Raw genomic sequence first — 21,627 nt, 5'->3', positions numbered from 1 at the left:
ACCTGCAGGGACAAACTGCTTCCCTGAAGAAATAAAATCAGATCCATGTGGGATGCTAGCATGATCTGTCCATCATCTTCACCGTGCTACTGCCGGTGTGATGTCTCACAGCAGTCAGCTATCCCGGATGCTGACATTGAGCCACAGGCCACCTAGGGCCTGATGTGCCAGAACAAGGTGTTGGGTCTTCCCCATGAGGCTCAAGTTGAGAGAATTATTTGGAGACCCCCAAAGGAATGGGAATTACAGTATAAGTGATTTTGCAGGGAGAGTCAGAAAGGGCCATAATGCTAGGAAGAGGGCTCTTCACTTGGGCGGGGAAATGCTGTTTGCTTCAGAAATGAGAAACTGTTTCCTTTCCCTTATTCCTCATCTTGTTGGTCCCCTTTACATCCTCATAAGCATCAGTTTATGGTCATAAACAGACACGGCAAAGCTTAATATAATCATCCACTTTCCTAGATCAATCTTTTAATCAAATTTCCCTAGGGGCACTCAGGAAGTAAGGAGAAGTGCCATAAACAAGCTTTCCCAGAAATGCTGAGATGATGCTACTCGATTTAGAGGAGGGACAGAGAGAATCATTCCTCTGAGGGTTCTTACAAAAAATACGGCTTGGAATAAGTGACTTTAGGGGGCCAAGATACATAGACTGAAATTGATGATTATTTCCAGGACTATGTTCCCGCAGCTGTACCTCCTTAGTTTAAGAAACACTGAGCCAGCTTTAAAAAAAAAAAGAAAAAAAACTGAGCCGAACCCTTACTGGTGACTTCAAATCTGGTGATTTCTTATAATCACCATCACAACCATCATCCAAATTACTGTGTACTATATTGCCACACTGCGCTAAGTACTTTCTATATACTAGGTTATTTAATCCTCATACTGACCCTGAGGAATTTTTATCTGTGTTTAAAGAGAAGGTAAATGAGCAAGACACCTTTCAAGGATAAACGGCTAGTGAGGGGCAGAGTTGAAAGTTAAACGCTGGTCGGTCTGACTCCAAAGCTTCTACTATGAACCACGACACAACAGTGCTTCCTTCTGTCTCCGAGTTTCTGCATTAAGACCGTTGACAGCTGCCTGTACACAGCACTGTGTGACTTAATGACGCTTTCACTTACATTGTATCATTTGATTTTAAAACTCCTGAAGGAGGCATGATTATGTCTATTTTTCCATCGAAGAAACCCGAGGTACTGACAGAATGACTTGCCCAATGTCCCACCATGAGCAGGTGGCAAAGCTAATTCCAGACCCAGGTCTCTTGATTTCCTTCCTACCTAACCACAGCATATCTCACAAGAGAGACTTGCACTACAGTTGAAAAACATACATTTTAAAACTGAGAGCCTCAAATTCAGTCAAGTAACTTAGCTTTGCTCACGAATCAGAAGAATGAAACAAAGGATTCTTGTTACACTGAAATAAAGAACAGTGCATGTATACTTCTTAGTGATGACTTACATATCTGGCTCTGCCTACACTATATCATATGTCAATTAATTAGTACTGGGAGAACCCAAGACCATTTGAGGAAAACAGAGCTAGCTAAAATAACACAACAGCAAACATGCTGAGCTTTGAACTCCAAGAGCCTAACTAGGTCGACCCCAGACCCGTACATCATGGAGCAGGTAGAGAAAGAACGAGGTGCTAGGCCAAGTTCACGTTCCCCACTACACCTACAGGTGATTTCTTCTCCTTCTCATATCTCAGAAAGGGAAGTAAAGAAAACCAATGCTTTTGCCTGGTTCCCCTTTACTTAGAGAAATATAGAGGCAGTAGAAGTGAGTTCAAGAGGTCTTTATTCTATTAGATCCATAAAAAAATTCTAGAAGGTGATCAAGGAAGAACTGCAAAACACAGTACAATGCTGGCTTAAATAAAAATGAAATACATGGATAGGATCTTATGTTTAAAATTTTTGTAATATTTTGTCCAAAACATAATTACACATTCTACAAGAGATGAAGATATCAGGAGGGGCATATAACATCACACTCTTGAGCTCCAAATGACTAAGTTGGAAGCATTAGCAAACTCCAAGAAGGGACAATTCAGAAGCTAGAATGGGCTTAGTGCTGCTATTTAAAGTAATGAAACATTTTCTCTGCTTTCTGGATTCATTTCACCAAACGATTTCCTCAGCAGGTCAGATATAGATTTGCAGAAAGTGGAAAACATTTTCCAGGAATAAAACAACTGATCTCTAAGGAACAGCTGCCTTAACTTTTCCAAATAATAAATCTTGGTCTGACATGCCTGGATTCCTCAGAGTGCTGTCACTGATATTCTCAACCTCTTCCTAACCTTGCCAGACTCTGCTGCTTCATGTGTACTGAACAGTATTACTGAGAGGGCATCACTGTACTATGTGTCCTGGACTAAGTTACTTAACTGTCTTTGGGCCTTAGTTTCTCTGGCTCTAAAACTGGGATAACAATAGTAACCTATCCTCATGGAATTGTTAACGAGGATTAAACAAGTGCTTAAAAAGGCCTTGGCACATAGTAAGTACTCAGTAAACCTCAGCTATTATCACTATTCCTGTTACATAACAAAGCTTTGCCCTGACATCAACAACTTTACTCACTCAGTTCAGAAAGTCTGAGATATGAGCAGGAAACAATTCTGTTTTAATGCCTGACCTCTTCGTTTTGATTTTAGAATGAGAAAAACTGAAACCTTCTCATTCTATCTAAATCTTTATATGCCCTCCAAAGCATTTTACACTCATGATTCATTTGGATCTTCTAGCAATACGGTGAAGGAAGTATAATATCAATTTACACTAGCCCAATTTTATAGAAAGGGGACCATAAAGTCCAGAATGATACTTTGCTTAATGGTTATACTGCTACCAAATGGCAGAGGCCTAAATGCCAGGTTTTATGACACTCAAGCCAGTGTTCTTTCGATGATGCAAGGCAAGCTATTCTAAGATCCCTTTGGACCAACTGAAACCATTCTATTTATATTAACTAAAGTCCACACTTTATTCAGATTTCCCTAGTTTTACCAAATGTCCTCTTCCTGGTGCAGGATCTCATTCAGGATACCACATTACACTTACTAGTCATGTCTCCTTAGGCTCTTTCTGGCTGTGAGGGCTCCTAAGACTTCCTTGTCTTTGATGACCTTGACAGTTTTGAGGAGTACTGGTCAGGTATTTTCCTCAATTGGGATTTCTCTCCCAACTGGGATCTGTCTGAAGTTTTTCTCATGATTAGACTGGGGTTATAGGTTTTGGGGAGGAAGACCACAAAGGCAAAGAGTCATTCTCATCACATCATACCAAGGGTAATGCTATCAACACGGTTTATCATCAATGATGTTAACCTTATGACCAGGCTAGTGTCTGTCAGGTTTCTCAGTGAAGTAAAAGTTAAAGCTACTTATCCCCCTTGCCCTACTATATTCGTTGGAAGGAAGTCACTATGCAAACTCATACTTAAGGAGTGAGGAGTATCTACATACGTTATTTGAAATTTTTCTGAGTGGGGGATTTGTCTGTTCTCTCCAATATATGTATTTATTTATTCCATCATTCATTCATATCAGTATGGACGCGTGAATATTTATTTTATAGTGTGGGTTCTAACCCAATACTACTTTATTTTGTTGCTCAAATTGTTTCAACTTTGGTCCCTGGGAGCTCCTTCAGCCGGCTCTTCTGTCCCTTTGACATGCTCCCAATCATTATGATTTTTCGCTTAAGCATTTTCCTTTTGGGGGGCTTAAGATGTTCCAAGCTCATCCTGTGTATTTATTGCCCCAGTCCTAGACTCAGTCATTTCTCCAAAGAGTCCCAATTCCTTTTAATAGAGCCAAGATCTGGGCACTAGATGTGCTTTCCAACCTAGTTATTTTTCAGCCACATAACTGCTAACCAAGATGTTTCATTCTGGCCAGCGTGATGTGCACTGGGAACTTTAGCAGAAGAGCTCAGCTCTAGAAAACAGCAATCCCCTAAATTACTCTTTCTTTCTTCCTTTCTTTCGGCCACACTGCATGGCCTGCAGGATCTTACTTTCCTGACCAGGAATTGAACCTGGGCCATGGCAGTGAAAGCACCGAGTCCTAACCACTGGACCGCCAGGGAACTCCCACTTTTTCTTTCAAAGAATAGCTAAGCCTAAGCAGAAAAAAATAATATGCGAATAATTTCCATTATAAACTAAGTTAGACAAACCATCAGGCTTGCTGTATTGTAAACCAACACAACATTGCTATCACAGAACTGCAGAAGGATCCTTAGAATAACAGAGTCATTTGCCGGGGGTCGTCAGGGAGAATACTGATAGTATCTTCGGCTTTACCACATAACAGACACAGCATGGTATACTCCTAGAACAAGATAAAGTGCACAATTACCTTGAGGAACCAGGAGAAAGATGCTTCATAACTTTCTCTGGTAAAACTGTTCTCTGTAAATTGTCATGGATATGCTGTCTGTACATTAGCTCAATTTCTTCAACACCTATAAGCAATGTTTTAGGTTTAGTCTGTGTATCGCAGAGCCTTTTTGTTTGTATAAATTGAATACATGCTGATGCTCTATTTACTGTGCATTCAAGAATGTCATCATGGAAATGCACGGCTATTTCCTGGACTAAGAAAACACACATATTGGGCTTATTTAGTGCTGCTATTTAAAGTAACGAAGCAATCTGAGTGTGGGCCAGAGGACAAATTCCTGTTCTTAGAGCTGTTCCTTTCTAGGATATTCAACACTAATATGCAACAGAAATGATTTTTTTTTAATTGAAATGATTTTTAAAACAACAAAAAAGGGAAAAAACTTCCAAATGCAAAAAGCTTTTTTTATCTCTCCCAGAAAAAATAAACAATTATGTTAAATCCACTAGTATGTCATGTCTCATCTTTAGATACCTCATTGTTTAGAATTTGATCTATCTAAGGAGTTTTACGTTTCTTGGGCTTAACAAACGTCCAGACTGGTAACAGAAGATATTTTGTTTTAGGCAAAAATCCTTAGGACAAAGTCCTATTCTTATAGCTGTTGCTTTCTATAATATTTAATATTGTCATAAACTATAGAAACGTATTTCTTTCAAATCTTTTACTTAAAAACTTTTTATCTTCTTTACGAAAACAAGTATCTATACTAAGTCTGTTAGTATTTCCACACCTGACATTGAGATTGCTGGCTGCTTGGAAATTGATCAGCCAAGGCAGTTTGTGTTTCATGGGTCTGAACAGTCACTGAGAGGGTCACAGAGGTAAACAGTGACTATAGTACATAGACTCAGAAAGTCAAAATGGGAAAATGTGTGAAGCTAGACAACTATCTGAGTTTTCAACCAATCGATCCACTGACAAGTTTTTATTAAGTGTCTAAAGGCTCTGCAATGTGCCAGGTGCACTGGCAGACATGGGAGAAGGCAAGGACAAGGTCTGACCTTGCAAAACATACAGTCTAACTTGGGAGAAAGAAAAAACCTAGCACATAGTATAATCTGGAAAGACTGTTAAATCAGGCAGACTGATTACACTTATAATCTTTAATTTATAGGCAGTCTGGAATCCAAATTTCATCATAGGTCAATTATTTGGAATTCAGAACCAGTTTCCCACAGAAGTAACGTTGCACACAGCAGTTAGGTTCCCAGGGAAATCCAGGGAGTCTTTTAAATTTATACTGCATAAGTACTATAGAATCTAACCGCATATAGCAGTGCTTCTGTGGGAAAATATGCCTAGAATTCTCACTTGGGATGCCAGGAACATACCTCCCCGTGCTGCCAAGAACATGGCGGGATCAGGACACCTTTCACCCAAACTGGCCGAGTTATTAGAATCAGAATTCCCCCCGGTTATTCATGGAGACCTTCAAAGCCTCCACCTGGGTAAAGCCTGAGGGTAGAGATTTGGAAGGAAAGGTGGAGTGGGTGGAATCACCTTTGAGCAAAATCAGATCTTCTGTTTTATGCTGAGGGTCCCTTGGGCCTTTTCCGTCTGTTACTATCTGCTAATTCTGACCATCAGTCCTCTCCTTCCCTGGTCCACAGAGGAACAGAAAGCAGTCTCAAAGTTTCCCTCTCGTTTCCTGAGGCAAATATATAGTCCTTTTAATGGATTTTAGGTTGATATAAAAAATACAGGACACCTGTAATCATTTATAGCTTATTTTCCATTTAAACGGTACTTATGTCTCTACTTTCCCCTCTACTCTTGCCATCGGAAAATCTTACTTTAACAACGGTTTTGTTAAAAATGAATTTGTTTAAAAACAGAATCCTTATCTTTTAGAGACTCATACTGAAATATTTACAGAAGTAGTAATATGTTTGGGATTTGTTTCAAAGTAATCCTGTGGGGAGATGTGGAAATGGTGAGGTACAAATAAAGCAAATTGAAGCTGGGTACTGGAGATTAATACACTACCCTGCCTACTTTTGATTATGTTTAAACAAAACAAAACATTACCGATGGTGGGAATCCCACCCTGAACCTGAACTACTGCTGGAATAAGATGGGGGCTGGAGTGGAGTGGGGCTGAGGAAAGAAAGTCACAGCAGCTGCACATGAGGAGTCCTTGGGGTCATCAGGCTGAGACGGAAGTTCCCGTCTTGTCACATAAGTCGGGGCCTGCTGTAAGTAAAAGAGCTCAAAAAAGGGAGAAAGCAGTATGGGCTGGACTATTAAGAACCAGAAGGAGATAGAGTTTAAGTGCAGCTTAAAAGAGGTAAGGTTTAGTTGGCTTGAAGGTAGTGAAAGGGACAAGTTAAGTCAAGGAAAAAGCACGAACAAAGACAGCGATATGGAATATAGCAAGTATGTTGCACATGGAGTAGCAAAGGTGTGACAGCATGATGTGTTTCTGGAAGATTAATGTGAGGGCAGGGACTTTCCTGGGGGCACCGTGGTTAGCACTCCGCACTCCCGATGCAGGGGGCCTAGGTATGATCCCTGGTCAGGGAACGAGATCCCGCATGCATGCCACAACTAAGAGTTCGCATGCCACAACTAAGGAGCTCGTGAGCCGCAACTAAGACCCAGAGCAACAACAACAACAACAAAAATTTGAGGGCAGTGTGCATGACTGCAGTGTGGGGACTGTTGCAGTACCTTAGGCTTGAGCAGTATGGTCCCTGACACAGGTGTGGCAGCGGAGCCAAACAAAAGCAAGAGAAACAAAGGAAGAGAGGAGGGCAGGGAGGGCACTAGGGTTAGAGAAGGAGATCCAAAAGATATCCAATAGGTTTCATCAGAGACTGAGTGTGTGTGTGCTCAGCATTTGGAGGAGTACAGAGAAGGGTCCTAGACCAGAGACCAAAGCTCAGGGGAAAAGCAGTTAGGGAGAAATAGGAGAGAAAACCAGAGAGAAAGCAAAGAAACAGTCAAAATGATTTAAAAAGAAGAAAAAAGTTTAGCTCTGTGGGCCCCAGGGGAACTAATGCTTCAAAAAGACAACAGTTAATAAAACCAGATCCAGAAGAGATGTTAGGAGAGAGAAAAACGGAGGCAAGTTCAAGGGATTTGACTATATTATAGGAAATCTATGAGAGCATAATTTCAGCACAGTGAAAACGAAAACCAGTTTGTAGGTTGTCAGGGGGAGCGAAGGGAAATAAGGGAAATGGGGCAAAGAGCTATTCAAGCCAAGAAGCAAAAGGAAGGAGAAAGATGATCAGAGAATGAATCAAAGGGGTAGCTGAGTGAATTGGAAGAATTTTAATTTACTTTTAATAAATAAAGAAGAACTAAATATATTTAAGGTAAAAATGTTTTAAATCTCATGGAGAAAAGGAGGATGCTAGGAAGGGAGAAGATAGCATGAGATTCCTAAGGAAATGCAGTGTGAGGAGCAATCGCAAGGAGGAAATACAAATCTCGACAACAAGAGGGAAGGAAGAGAGTCTAAAACTGGGGCAATGCTATGAATGGTGTGCAAAAGGAGAGTAGTGAGAGATGAGGGAAAGGGAGGCTGGCCAGCCCAGCAGGAACCTTGGGATGGGGAGCTTGGATATTACACTGTAGCTGAAGGTGAGCTACGGAAAGGCCGATGAAGCAGTCTGAAAGCATTACGTGAAGAAAAATGTGCTGGTGACAGAATACGGAATATGGGGGTGGGGAGTGGATGCTGGGAGAGGGAGGACTGGAAGTAAAGAGTCCAGTTTAAGAGGTTTTTTTCCAAGAGAATTCCACACTATCTTGGTGTTGTGACTATAGCCATCTTCCTTTACCTTCTTCCTATCCAAAAGGAATTTCTGGGGTACCTTTGAAAATGGCTGTGCTCGGTCATAAAGGAAAATCAGCTAGACTTTGGTCTCATGTGGTGACACACAATGGCTCATTTAGGGTATAAACAGGCAATATCAATATCCACTTACAGACTCTAAAAAGCTCACAGGAGCTTCAGGAAATGTTGGGGAGTAGCTATAAGCACTCCTTTTCTTCCCATGAACGGACAGAGCTGCTCCTTTAAGCTGCTGACATGTTTATTCCCCTATTTGGCCACTACTCATTAACTGAGATCTCAATTTTGCCCTAAGTGACATTTAGTATAGAAGTATCTTTGAGGCATAAATTTTTGGATGCTGGGGAGATGTGGTCAGGATGTTCTTTAGATGGGCAAGATATTAGACCAGATTCTGACAGGTGACTAAGTGCCTTCTTCCACACTGAAGTAAGAATGAATTGAAAGTGGTTATACTATTCTATAGGATTCTGCTGTAGAAGATTTTTTTTCCTTAATTATAGTACTACCCAAATCAAAAGGATTCAAAACAATTTCCCTGCCTGTTAAAAGCTCTTACCTGACATTTATATCCTATGGATGAACATGTAGTTCACACTAAACAAGTAACTCAATCTGAAGGCTTGAAAGCAATGGCAGTGAGGCCCAGGCACAGGTGAGTGTGTCCTCATGCTTTCCAGTTTGTCCTTGGTTCTCCCCCACCCTCCAGCTTTTCTTCCTGACCATTAGACCTGTGAATCTTCAGCAACTTCAGGCCTACACCAGCCTGCAGAATTCTGTAGAATTCTTCACATGCTCTCACAATTGTATTTCAATATAAGGTCTAATCCTTATAATACATCCCTATTCTCTATCCTTCTAGTGGTTCAGCTTCTCTCCTCCAACCATGATACACCTATCTTAGCATTTTACTTATCAAATAATATTAAAATATCCTATCGCAATTGAGACTACAGAATTGCTTGACTCTACATGCCTACAAGGGAAACAAAGATAATCTCACTAGCATGATTTCCATGCTCAGCAAGTATGGTGGCAGTGGGCCGGTCAATACTCAAAGCCAGCAACTGTGCAATCACATAACTGGGTAGAGAAAAAAGAGGCACAACAGTAACCTCATAAGAAGCCATAATGTGCTGTTCTTTATAAGCAAAAATGACAGGAATGAGATAGCATTTGTAAGGCATGCGTTTTGCTTTGTGACTCCTATGAAGACAGGTTTGAACAGATCCACCCACATCTAAAGTGTCTCTCAACTTACACAAGTGGAAGAGAGGGATGGTCTCCTCTAATATTTATTTGTGAAGACTATACCTAGATTTTTCAAGGGTACTCTTATTATCCCCCTCCCCTGCAATAACATACCCACATTTACACATTTACCTGAAATTCATCCATGATACTGAACGTATATTCATGCCTGGCTATTACGTGATGACAATTCTTACAAAGATCTGCCAAAACAGAGAGAGACTTAAATAATTGAGTCTTAGAAGGTGTTTTAAGACAGTAAAATTTCTATTCTTAGCATGGTATTGCTTTAAAAGAATCTTAATTCTGTCAAATTTAACAAAGCAGGAAACCCATTATAATATCTACCTTGATAAAAAATCCAGAATCTGTCACACAGCAACACTACATAATTAAAAGCCTAAACTCAGAGACTTAATATGCATATATTAATTCCCACTGAAAGCTCTCTGAGGTAATCAATTAACAGATATTTAAGTGTGTTTTTTAAACTAGTTGTACCTAACTACGTAGGAGCTTTTATTCTCAGGAAAGATAGAAATTGTGCTACTAACCAGTCATAAACAAAAAGCCAACACTAGACATTAAAGTGAATTTAGCAGTAACAAAAGGCTCTAGTAAAAACAATATAATAATAATAACCGTGATATACTGAGTGCTTAATGTGTGCCAGATATTGTTGTAAATACTTTTTATCTGTTTATTCACTTAATCTTCTCCAAAACCCAGTGAGGTAGATACTATTGTTATTACCCTTGTAGGGATAAGAAAACAAAGGCACATTGTGGATAAGTAACTAGGAAGACCATGCTAAGCTAGGAAGTGTTAGAACCAGAATTCAAACCCAAGCTTTCTTGCTCCAGAGCCCTTGCTTTTGACCACTATTCTCTACTACCTGGAAAAAAAATAGAGCTTAAAGGGATATATGCTAAAAGAAAGAAAAAGACACTTCTAATTTAGAACATTTTTCCATAGTATGACTTTATTCTAAAGGCTTAGTGTCTTTCAGATCCTTCTTTCAAAATATCATTATCTGCACATTTATTCCTCATATAGTCAGAACATACCAAAAAATCAGGAGACAAGCCAAAAGGAAATGTCAACAGTTTAAATAGCTGCCACAATATCTGGGCACTAAAGCGTACATATAATTTACTTGTAGAGATTCTTAGTGCCAACCTCAGAACTTATTTATTTTTATTATACATAGTTATTTATTTGATTTCCCAGTATCAAGGATGAGGAACAGCATATTCTGAAGGTAGCATACTTACAGCAGCAAAACAAACTACAGACTGACAGTAATGAAAGACACAAAAGCTATAAAAGCAGAAACAAGACTGAAAATTCACAGCATTCTAGGGCCATTCAGTATAAGGGCACAAACAGCCCTAAACACTTTAATAGCTGTTGCAGCACATCACTGTATTATACTATAGTAGAAAGTGAAAGTTCACATGGATGACCCTAAGTTAAAAAAAAAAGCCCCTATCTCTTGTTTCAGAAGACGTAGTGTTTAAAGATAAACAAAAGAAAACTACTGCCTGAACATAAGCTTCAGTTATCTGCAAAAGTCATTTATGTGGAATATCTGATGATGATAGATAAATGAGATGTTACCTATATTTTCCTCTTAAAAAACTAACTAGTGACTACGTATTGCAATATGATAGTGAAATAGGCCTCATAATACTTTGCATAACCTAACTCCCAAAAGCTGATACCTGCTAATGGATGGAAAAGAAGTCTACTTACGATCATAGGTAACTATTTCTTCTCCATCTTCCTCTTTCAAAGATCTGTTTGTGATCAGCATAAAATCCCGCTTACCGCACACTGCACAGCCTGTAAAGTTCAGCAAGAAAGATCCATTCTCCAGGCAGATGTTACCCTAAAATAAGAAAAAGAGGAATTTAGTTTTCTTTTTTTTGGGGGGTGGGGGGGTGGGAATTTAATTTTCTTATATTTCCAAAAGCTTGGTGAAAATGATTAACAGACAAAGTCTCTAAAGGCAAAAAACGTGGCCAGAATTTACTTGCTTGAGGTCTATGCCAAATAATTTTTGAAATTACTAGCTTTCCTCTAAAATTATTATTCAACAGTAAATAAAACTGAAGCAGTGTTAGAGCTCTAAGTCTCTGAGGACTGCAACTGTATTTGAGAGAGGATAGAATGCAAATGGATATTTAGAAACACAAGTCTTAACATAATACATGAAAAGGAAAAATTAGAAAAATCTAATAGCCAACACTATCAAATGAAGTATCATATTATAAAACTAGAATGAAAATTCAATCAAAATGGAAACACTGAGCCAATGATAAAAATGATCTCATACACTGATGCTCAGTTGACTGTTGAAACAGCAATTTCTTAAGCCTTAAAAATATCACAAAATAAACAAAGAGAAATAAACTCTCAGCTCTATAGATAGCCAGTCCTTAGGACATATGTTAATCAGGCAGAGAAGGTAAGTTCCGCAATTCATAAGATTGATACCATGGCATTTAAAAGAGAAAGGGTTTTACTTGTTACTAAGAAACTAAACATATGCTCCTGGCTCAAGGGAGGTCTTTGCTAAAGGCTTACTAATAATTGTACAGAACTTAAAGTCTCTTCATAAACAAGCTAGTTCAACCTCATTTCTTTTTAAAAATTTTTATTTTATATTGAAGTATAGCTGATTAACAATGTTGTGTTAATTTCAGGTGCACAGCAAAGTGATTCAGTTATACATATACATGTATCTATTCTTTTTCAAGTTCTTTTCCCACTTAGGTTATTACAGAATGTTATTTTTTTAATTAACGTATACTTGACTTAAAATATATTAGTTTCAGGTGTGCAACATACTGATTCGATATTTTTATAGAGTATACTCCATATAGTTATTATATAATATCAGTTTTATTCCTTCTGCTGTACATTACATCCTTATAATTAATTCATTTTATACCTAGTAGTTTGTACCTCTTAACCCCCTTTATGTCCTCCCACCCCTCTCCCCTCTGGTAACCACTAGTTTGTTCAATGAATCTGTGAGTTTGTTTTGTTTATTCGTTTGATTTTTTTAGATTCCACATATAAGTGAAAACATACAGTATCTGTCTTTCTCTGACTTATCTTGCTAAGCATAATACTCCTCAGGTCTATCCACGTTGTTGCAAATGGCAAAATTTCATTTTTTATGGATAATATATATTGTACATATATACTACATCTTCTTTATCCATTCATCTGTGATGGACACTTAGGTTGCTTCCCTATCTTGGTTATTGTAAATAATGCTGCTATGAATACTAGGGTGCATATCTCTTTTCGAATTAGGGTTTTTGTTTTCTTCGGATATACACCCAGGAGTAGACCTGCTGGCCAAAAAGTTACTACGGTTTTTTAGTAAAAATAAAAGACACATTCTTCATTTTCACCAAGAACTTTATTAAACAACGTAGTCACCATTTTGTTCTACTACCTTCTGCCATTTTTCAGGCAACTTCATAATTTCGTCTTCCCCAAATTTTTTATCTTCTTGAGCAAAGAACTGTTTCAGGTGCCTTTTACAGTCTTCCAGGGAATTGAAATTTTTTTCATTAAGAGAATTTTGTAAAGACCGAAATAAATGGAAATCCGAAGGTGCCATGTCTGGTGAATATGGCGGATGAACTTCCCAGACAAGCTGTAACAGTTTTTGCTTGGTTGTCAAAGAAACGTTCGGTCTTGTGTATCCCAGTGGAAGATTATGCGTTTTCTGTTGACTAATTCCAGACGCTTTCCGTCCAGTGCTGTTATCAGTTGGCCTAGTTGGGAGCAGTGCTTGTTAGAATTAATTGTTTGATTTTCTGGAAGGAGCTCATAACAGAGGACTCCCTTCCAATCCCACCATACACACAACATCACCTTCTTAGGATGAAGACTGGCCTTTGGTGTGCTTGGTGGTGGTTCATTTCACATGCCCCACAATCTCTTTCATTCTCCAGTATTGTACAGTACCCACTTTTCACTGCCCATCACAATTTGTTTTATTTATTGCCAGTCACAACGTTTTCATTACATTTCAGCAGAGAATCACATGCGGAAATACGGTCAAGAAGGTACGTAGAACCCAAACATCAAAGTGATTCACATAACCAAGCTGGTGCAGATGATTTTCAACGGTTGTTTTGGATATTTTGAGTATGTTGGCTATCTCCCTCATGGTATAATATTGATTGTTTTCAATTAATGTCTTGATCTGATTGCTATCAACTTCAACTGGTCTACCCAACTGTGGAGCATTGCCCTGTGACATATCTCCAGCACAAAACTTCACACACCACTTCTGGTTCGCTCAGTCACAGCACTTTCTCCATACACTGCACAAACCTTTTTTTGCATTTCAGTTTTTACCTTTCTTGAAATAATAAAGCATAATATGCCAAAAATGTTGCTTTTTTTCTTCCATCTTCAATATTAAAATGGCTACACAAAAATTCACCAATTTTGATAATTCACGCTGACATGACAGCTGTCACAATACAATCTAACAAAATTGTTTCCAATGAACTTAAAGACAACCAAGTGCTACTACAGCCATCTTACATAAATAACCAAACAAACTTTTCAGTCAACCCAATATTTTTAAGTTTCTGAGGAACCTCCACACTGTTTTCCATGGTGAATGTACCAATTTACATTCCCACCAACAGTGTACTGGGGTTTCTTTTTCTTCACATCCTTGCCAACACTTATTATTGGTTGTCTTTTCGATAACAGCCATTGTGACGGGTGTGATGCAAAATCTTGTGGTTTTCATTTGCATTTCCCTGATGATTAGTGATGTTGAGCTTCTTTTCGTGTGCCTGTTGGCCATGTCTTCTTTGGAAAAATGCCTATCCAGATCCTCTACCAATTTTTTAATTGGGTTGTTTTTTCTGATAGTAGTTCAACCTCATTTCTCACCAACAAACAAACTGAGGTATTTTTAATAGTTAACGTGACCAAAAACCATTCAAACTAATGCATTTCTTCAATGCAGCTACGTGTAGGATACTGTGCAAAGCATGGCAGTGGATTCAAGGATGAGTCACATACATTTCTACCTTCAAAGAGCTCATGAAGTATCAGGGAGTTAAAACCCATCTTAAGTGATTCCACAATGAAGCCTTCCTGGATTCCCAACACCACCATTAACTAAGTGTCTTTTTAGTGTTATGTATTAAGAGATTAACTCTGGTGGGGGGAAATCAAACTAACTATGTAGTTTGGAGATACTAAAACACAGGCATATCAACACAACTACTAAAGGGGAAAAAAAAAGTCTTGAGATTAAAGTATAAATTTCTATCTGTTAAGAACAAGTGCTTTGATTTTTTTTTTAAATAAACTTTACTAGGGTATAAGTTAACATACAATAAAATCCACACATTGTAAGGGGATAAGTGAAAAAGAATTTTATCAAGCATTTATAACAATGTAATCACTACCCCAATCAAGGTACAAAAATTTCTATCTTCCCAGGAAGTCCTTCCTGCTTTGCAGTGTATCTCCAACACCTGTCTCACCTCAGGCACCCGTTGACCTGATTTGTATCTCCAGAGATTAGTTTTGCCTGTTCTAAAATTTTACATAAATAGAATCATAGAGTATACTCTTTTACACCCAGCTTCTTTTGCCCAAAATGATGCCCATGTTAATTATCTATGTTGTTGTATGTATTGGTTGTTCATTGCTTTTTTTTACTGCCAAGTAGTATTCTACTGTATGGACTTATCTGTTGATAGACATTTGGGTTCTTCCCAGTTCTTAGTTATTATGAATAAAGTAGCTATGAAGATTCATGTATAAGTCATGTATAAGTCTTCTCTTGGGTAAATTATCTAGAAGTGCAATTGCTGAGTCATATGGTAAAAATACAGTGTGTGTGTGTGTGTATAAACTTAATGAGAAACTGCCAATTAGTTTCCATTTTCTATTCCCACCAGCAATGTGTGAGTTCCAAATGTCCTACATCCTCATCAACACTAATTATTATTATGTCTTTTTTATTATAGTCATTCTAATGATGTAAAGTGGTGTCTCATAGTAGTTTTAATTTATATTTCCCTGATGACTAGTTACGTTGAGCATCTTTTCATGGTGCTTGTTAATACATCCTATTTTGTGAAATTTCTATTCAAGTCTTTTTCCCCCATTTTTTAAAAAGTTAAATTGTTTATCCTCACATTAGTATGCAGATTGCATCTGATGCTCTCATAAATAATGTGTTTATAGAAAAACGACCATTTGCTCTAAGTAAATGGTGGTGTATGCAACACTTTTGTAGATGATTTGTGGGGCATGTAGGGGTGATATTGCTTCTCCTACTGAGCATATATTGCTTTAACCATGTATTCAGGAAAATATATAAATCACAAATGCAAATTAAGCAAAATATAGCAACTAATACTTATTTTAATTATGTGGTATTGAAATGTGTGCTCTTTAATATTTTTCACGACTGATGGGTTATAGAGGTAACACAGAAAATAAAATTAAGCATTAAATATTACATAATTATGGGCCTTCAGTTATGCCTGCACTTGTAAGGTAATAAAGTATATTTGTACTACAAAAAAAATTGTTTATCCTCTTATTAAATTATAAAAGTTCTTTATATATCTTAGGTACAAACCCTTTGTCAGATATATGTATTACAAATATTTCTGTCTTTGGTTTGCCATTTTTTAAATGGTGTCTCTTGAAGAGCAAACAGTTTTGATCTTTATGAAGTCAGTTTATCAAATTTTTTCTTTCATTGTTTGTGCTTGTCTTCTAAAACATCTTGCCTACCTCAAGATTGCAAAGATTTTCTCCGTTTTCTTCAAGAAATTTTTATAGTTTTAGCTTGTAGGTTAAGTTCATGATCCATTTTGAAATAGATCATATATATGGTCTCAGGTAAGGATCAAGTTTCATTTATTTCTATGCGAATATTCAGTTGTTCCATCAACATTTGTTGAAAAGATTATCCTTTCCCCATTGCATTACACTGGCAACTTCGTGGAAAACTCAAATGATCCTATATATGTGGGTCTACTTTTGACTATTCTCTTGCCTTGATTTATATGTCTATCTTTTGCACTAGTCTCACACTCTTTTGATTACTGTAGCTTTATAGTAAGTCTTTAAATTAGTTTATGTCCTATGATTTGGCTAATCTAGGTTCTTTTCATTTCCATATAAATTTTAGAATCAGCTTATAAACTTTTACAAAAAAGCCTGCTGGGGTTTGAACTAGGACTGCCTTGAATCTATAAACGCTGATTGCCAAAGACGCCAAGAAAGTAATTAATTAAAAAAAAGGGGGGGGGTCTTAAAAGAATATAGATCTAAATACCATTTTCAAATAAACAGCACTCTGAACAGAACTACACACATAAACAGAGGCACCTTATACAGTATGGTCTAACCTCTGTAATCTGACCATATAAACAGGCAGAATGTAAACTCTAAACACTGAGAGAAGAAAAAAGAGATCTATGTATCTGTTGTGAGGTAAGGAAATAAATTCTTAAAATGGCAAAATGTAAGTACAGTAAATAAGAAACTGATGGGGCTTTCTCTATGGCCCTGGTCATTTAAAAGTGAGGGTAACCTTCGTCCGTGAGGCATGATTCTTTTATTAGATGAAACAAATTTTATTAGATGTCCAAATTTGGGGAAGTAAATTAAAGCATACCATATTCAGAGAAGACTGAGGCTCTCACAATGGGAGGAAAAAGAATAAAATCTAAAATCAATTCTGCAGTAATAATAGTAAGCTATAACAGTTTCAAGAAGACAGGAAAATAGTCAAACATTAACTATCCTTAGGAAATGTGATTCAGGTAAATCCTGGTTGAGGATCTGTAAAGGTATACAAATATGCAAGAAGAAATGGCTGAATATTATGATGATAATTAGTACAAAAGTATATTATGATAAAATCTTACAAATTTGAGAAATCTGCAACTATATTGACAAGGATTGGGCCAATTTGCTTTTTCCAAAAAACTATTATTTCAGATGGTATAACTTAACAGTGCATACATTTTGTCAGGAAGTGTTTAAAATTGAAAATGGAAAATACAGTTTTTAAAGAACCAAATTTTAGTTTTGTTGATTTTCTCTATTGTTTTTTAATCTCCTATTTCATAATTTCTACTCTAATCTTTATTATTTCCTTTCTTCTGCTTCCTTTGGGTTTAGTCTGCTCTTGTTTTTTTTTCACTGTCTTAAAATGGAAGGTTAAGTTATTGATTCCAGATTGTTTTTTAATATAGGCATTTTAAAATGCAGAATGTAATTTTAAAGCATCCATTTCCATACAACTACTTTACCAATTATATATCAGACTCAGCATTTAATTAAATATGGTTTAATGCTAAGCAATAATTTGAGTACATGAACTTTTGTAGTTTAAGTGATGTATATAAAACATAATCCCTAATTTAAATATATAACTAATTTACACTGATTACTTCCCTCTGATTAATCTAAATTTATGCTATATTTTTGTATTGCTGCTGAGTTACTAAGAATTTTAAAGCTGAAACTTGAACTATATGAAATATAGGTTTCATTTCCAGTTTGATGTGGAAATGTTTTATTACAATTTTGTGCCTGATGAGTTATTTTAGAAAATGCAGTAGAGTTCTAGTTCCAACTGGTTTGCTAAATGCTTTTCTGAATGAAAAAAAAAATAGTTTGGTTCACAGTTGAATAAAAAATTTGAATTCAGAAAATTAGTATGGTTCATTTCTAATCTGATTCATGCTTCAGTTCAAGTTCTTGGTGTAATTTTGCAAGCAGTGGGCCAGAGCTCTGTTAGAAATTTTCTAGCCTGTGAAAAATATCTACCACAAAACTCCAAAAATTTTATGAAACCAAAGATAAATAATCAAACATTTATTACCTACTCATTCTGCATTTAGACCCATCCGACATGCCAATCCATTACTTCTCTCTGCCAAATTTTTTGAATGAGTGGACTGTACTTGCTGCTACCACCTTAGTACCTTTTCCTTTGCTAGGCTCAAGCAGAGTGGCTTCTGCTCGTACTGTCCTTAAAAATATCTCATGACTTCAAAAAATCCCAGAGTTGGAAGGATCCTTGAGATTTCAAGTAGTCATTTAGTCTCCACTGAACAACAGGGAGAGTTCAATTCCTCTAAGGTTACCTATTTCATTAAAAAAAAAATCTGTTAGAAAGTTATTTATTCTGATTTGAAGCCTACAACCCCCTAACACCCACCCACCAATTATTTCTAAATCTGCCTTCTGAAGTTTCAAATAAAAGTTCAATTCCTCCTCATGACAGCCCTTTAACTACCTGACAACAGAATAAAATCAGAGAAAACTGACTCAGGCACTTTCCTGGTTTTCCAATCACCTCAATGCTTTACTCCTCTTCCTATACTTTTACTTTCACTTCCTAAATTAATTTATTCCCTGAAGCTCAGTTCTTGATTCTGCTTGATTCTCTACATTTTCCTAAGTGAACAAATTCTATTTTGACTCCTTTATTTGGCTCTTTGAATCTCTTACCCAAATTGCCATCCTATATTTTGACCCATGGCATGTTACATTCTCAACCTGGAATGAAACTTGATTAAAAAAAATAATAATCTGATCATTTGCTCCCCCAATTTTGGTTCTTCCTCCCACATGGCTCCAATTTCTGTAATACTTCCAAATTTCCCAGCTGCCTAGATTGAAAACCCTGACATCATCGACAGCTCTTCCCTTCTTCCCTCCTACATGAAATTGTTTGAGCCCTATTAATTGTTCCTTTGAAATGAGGTGTAATTCTATATTCTTGCTGCCATTTGGTTCCCCAAATGCTCTGTAGGGCTGTCCTTCTGCATTTTCCCCCATCCCATCTTCTCAACATGCAACCAATAAGATTTATTTTTCCTAAACAGCAGATTTCAGAATCATTTCCCTAATCAGTTTTTTTTTTGTTTTTGGATGCTTGGCCAATGCCTAAAGTGTAAAATCTAAACTTCTCAATATAAGTTTTGTCTTTTCATTAGCTCAATTCTTAAAAATCCAACCTAATATCTTTCTCTCTTTTTTTTTTTTTTGGCAACACGGCAGCATGTGGGATCTTAGCTTCCCAACCAGGGATGGAACCTGTTGCCCCTGCAGTGGGAGCACGGAGCCATGGAATTCCCCAACCTAATATATTTAATACTAGCCATGGCAAACATCTTCCTCTTGGTGCCTATAATGTGCAGTTTTCATTACCGCATTCACAAAAATCTCTTTTTAAACTTAAAAAAAAAAGTATGAAACATTGCAATACAGAAATGTGAAACGGAAAGGTACAGCATAATGCCTCTACCTATTAAATATCAGTAGTACCCCGGTTGTGACAACCAAAAATGTCTCCAGATATTGTCAAACGTCCCTTGGGAGGCAAAACTGCTTCCAGTTGAGAGCCACTGTCCCAATCACTTTCATGACTCATTCACTCATGGCGTTCCATTCTAAGACGACATCATATTTTTTCCAGTCTACTACCACAAACAATGCTGTTATGAACATTCTTAAACCAGTCTCCAGGTACATACTCCACACATGCATTTATTTCTCTAGAATGGGAACTGCTGGGTCATTCAGCATGCCTATCTGTAACTTTTTTTTTCTCTGATAACGCTAGGCCGTTTTTCAAAGAGGTTAAACCCTGAGTGTTCATGTTGCTATAAAACCTTCCCAAAAGACTAAGTATGACTCAAAATATTAAGACACAGAGCAACCATAAAGATTTTCCACCTCCCAGCCAGTATGGGAATCCTTGTTCTTGTTATTTTCCCCCAGTCTTCAGCTCCTCCTTTTCTTTTCTACCCTAGTCACAACTATCCTCCAAGTCCCAACTGAAGTCCACCTTTCTTTTCGGAGAACAGCGCTATCCCCTATTGCTCCCCCCTTCCTCTACATGTATGTATCGTACTAGGCATTTTTTGTTAATCACGTGCTCCCGTAAAAATGTAAGCTCTTCGCCTGCTTGGAAGCTGCCTTTTATTTCTTCTTGGGTATCCCCTTCTGGCCTAGCAAAGTAATCCAGCTACACGCATACAAATATTCAGGAAGTGTACCTTGAATGAATGAGAGTAAACAAGCTTCGCAATCTCCTGAGCTTGAAAGGAACAGAGATTTTTTTTAAAAAGTAACAACCAGGAAACCTGAATTCTAGTCCTGGCCATCATACTAACTAGAAGATGAACTTCGGCAAGTGATTCCCACCCCCTACGCATTAGTTTCATATGCAAAACTGGGTTAGAACGGACGACCTAGGAGGTCCCCTCCAGCGCCAGAATTCAGGAAGAGCGCTAAACGTCATCAAATCAAGCTTGAGGATGAGACCAGGGTAGGGGTGGGAGTATCCCTCTGCTGTCGACTGGGCTGCTGCTGATGGTAGGGTTTCATTTGTTTTCCCCTAGAGCTCAAGAGAAACGGGGGTGACGGCTGATATCAGCCGCCAGGTCGGGGATCAGCAGGAACCGACGGCTGCAGGCCGTCCCCGCGGTCAGATGCCTAAATACAGCTACCGGGTCACTGGATGGGGCGGAGCGGCTGAGTCCGCCGGCCTCCCAGGGAAGGCCGGCCGGGGGTTATGAGAAGCCTCAGGGTCGGCCGTGGACCAAAGGAGCGGGAAATTCTCGGCGCCCACTCGCTCACCCGGTTGGGATATTCCTTCTCCACACAGTCCCCACACATCGCGACGCCGTTAACCGGGAAGGTCCTCGGGTGCTTCCGGGAAGAGGAAACGTCGCGAGAGCTCAGAGAAGGTCGCCGCATGCGCCCAGCGTACTCGACCCTGCAGTACTTGGTCCCGGGAACTAATTCCGAGTCTCCGCCCCTTAGCAACTATTGTTAGGGCAGGGTCTGGTCTCCCGGACGACGACCGAGAGCAAAGCGAAGGACCTTAGAAACCGTCTGAGAGAGAGGAAGGGACCGTGGACCACGTGGCAGAAACGGGAAAGGGATCTTGGACCGAGCAGAGATCCATAAGGCGCCGTCCTGAGTCTAGGCTGACAGAAAGCCAAGTTACAATACACAAGAAAGGGAATTGTTTTTTGCTGCCTTGGCTTACTCCATATATAAAGCTGAAATTATAATTTGGGTAACTTTCCATACCATTTCTT

General features: G+C 38.1%; 1 protein-coding gene across 3 annotated transcripts; it reads right to left on the bottom strand.

Moving 5' to 3' along the window:
- Positions 1-1,799: 1,799 nt before the first annotated feature.
- On the bottom strand, positions 1,800-21,287 carry CHURC1 (churchill domain containing 1). Of its 3 annotated transcripts, XR_009053335.1 has the most exons (5): positions 21,161-21,287; positions 11,237-11,372; positions 9,614-9,684; positions 5,929-6,027; positions 1,800-4,353 (listed from the first exon to the last, which is right to left on the bottom strand). XR_009053335.1 is itself a non-coding variant. In XM_057733306.1 (4 exons), exons 1-4 carry the CDS (start codon positions 21,278-21,280, stop codon positions 4,261-4,263), a joined length of 420 nt encoding a protein of 139 aa, XP_057589289.1. In that variant the 5' UTR covers positions 21,281-21,287; the 3' UTR covers positions 1,800-4,260. The 3 variants fall into 3 exon arrangements, 2 of the variants coding, with proteins under 2 accessions (XP_057589289.1, XP_057589290.1); XM_057733306.1 differs by lacking the exon at positions 5,929-6,027; XM_057733307.1 differs by lacking the exon at positions 1,800-4,353 and having other exon boundaries at positions 5,950-6,076.
- Positions 21,288-21,627: the final 340 nt, after the last annotated feature.

Source organism: Hippopotamus amphibius, chromosome 4 (assembly GCF_030028045.1).
Source record: "Hippopotamus amphibius kiboko isolate mHipAmp2 chromosome 4, mHipAmp2.hap2, whole genome shotgun sequence".
Lineage (NCBI taxonomy): Eukaryota > Metazoa > Chordata > Mammalia > Artiodactyla > Hippopotamidae > Hippopotamus > Hippopotamus amphibius.
Note: the sequence above shows the minus strand (reverse complement) of the source record. Positions and strands in the feature narration are given on the sequence as shown.

Coding starts and splice junctions, on each gene's coding strand:
- CHURC1 (XM_057733306.1), bottom strand. CDS start 21,280: ATGCGGCGACCTTCTCTGAGCTCTCGCGACGTTTCCTCTTCCCGGAAG. Junction 11,373..21,160: donor AGAAGGAATATCCCAACCGG/GTGAGCGAGTGG, acceptor TTCTTATTTTAG/GGTAACATCTGCCTGGAGAA. Junction 4,354..9,613: donor GTATCATGGATGAATTTCAG/GTAAATGTGTAA, acceptor ATCTTGTTCTAG/GAGTATACCATGCTGTGTCT.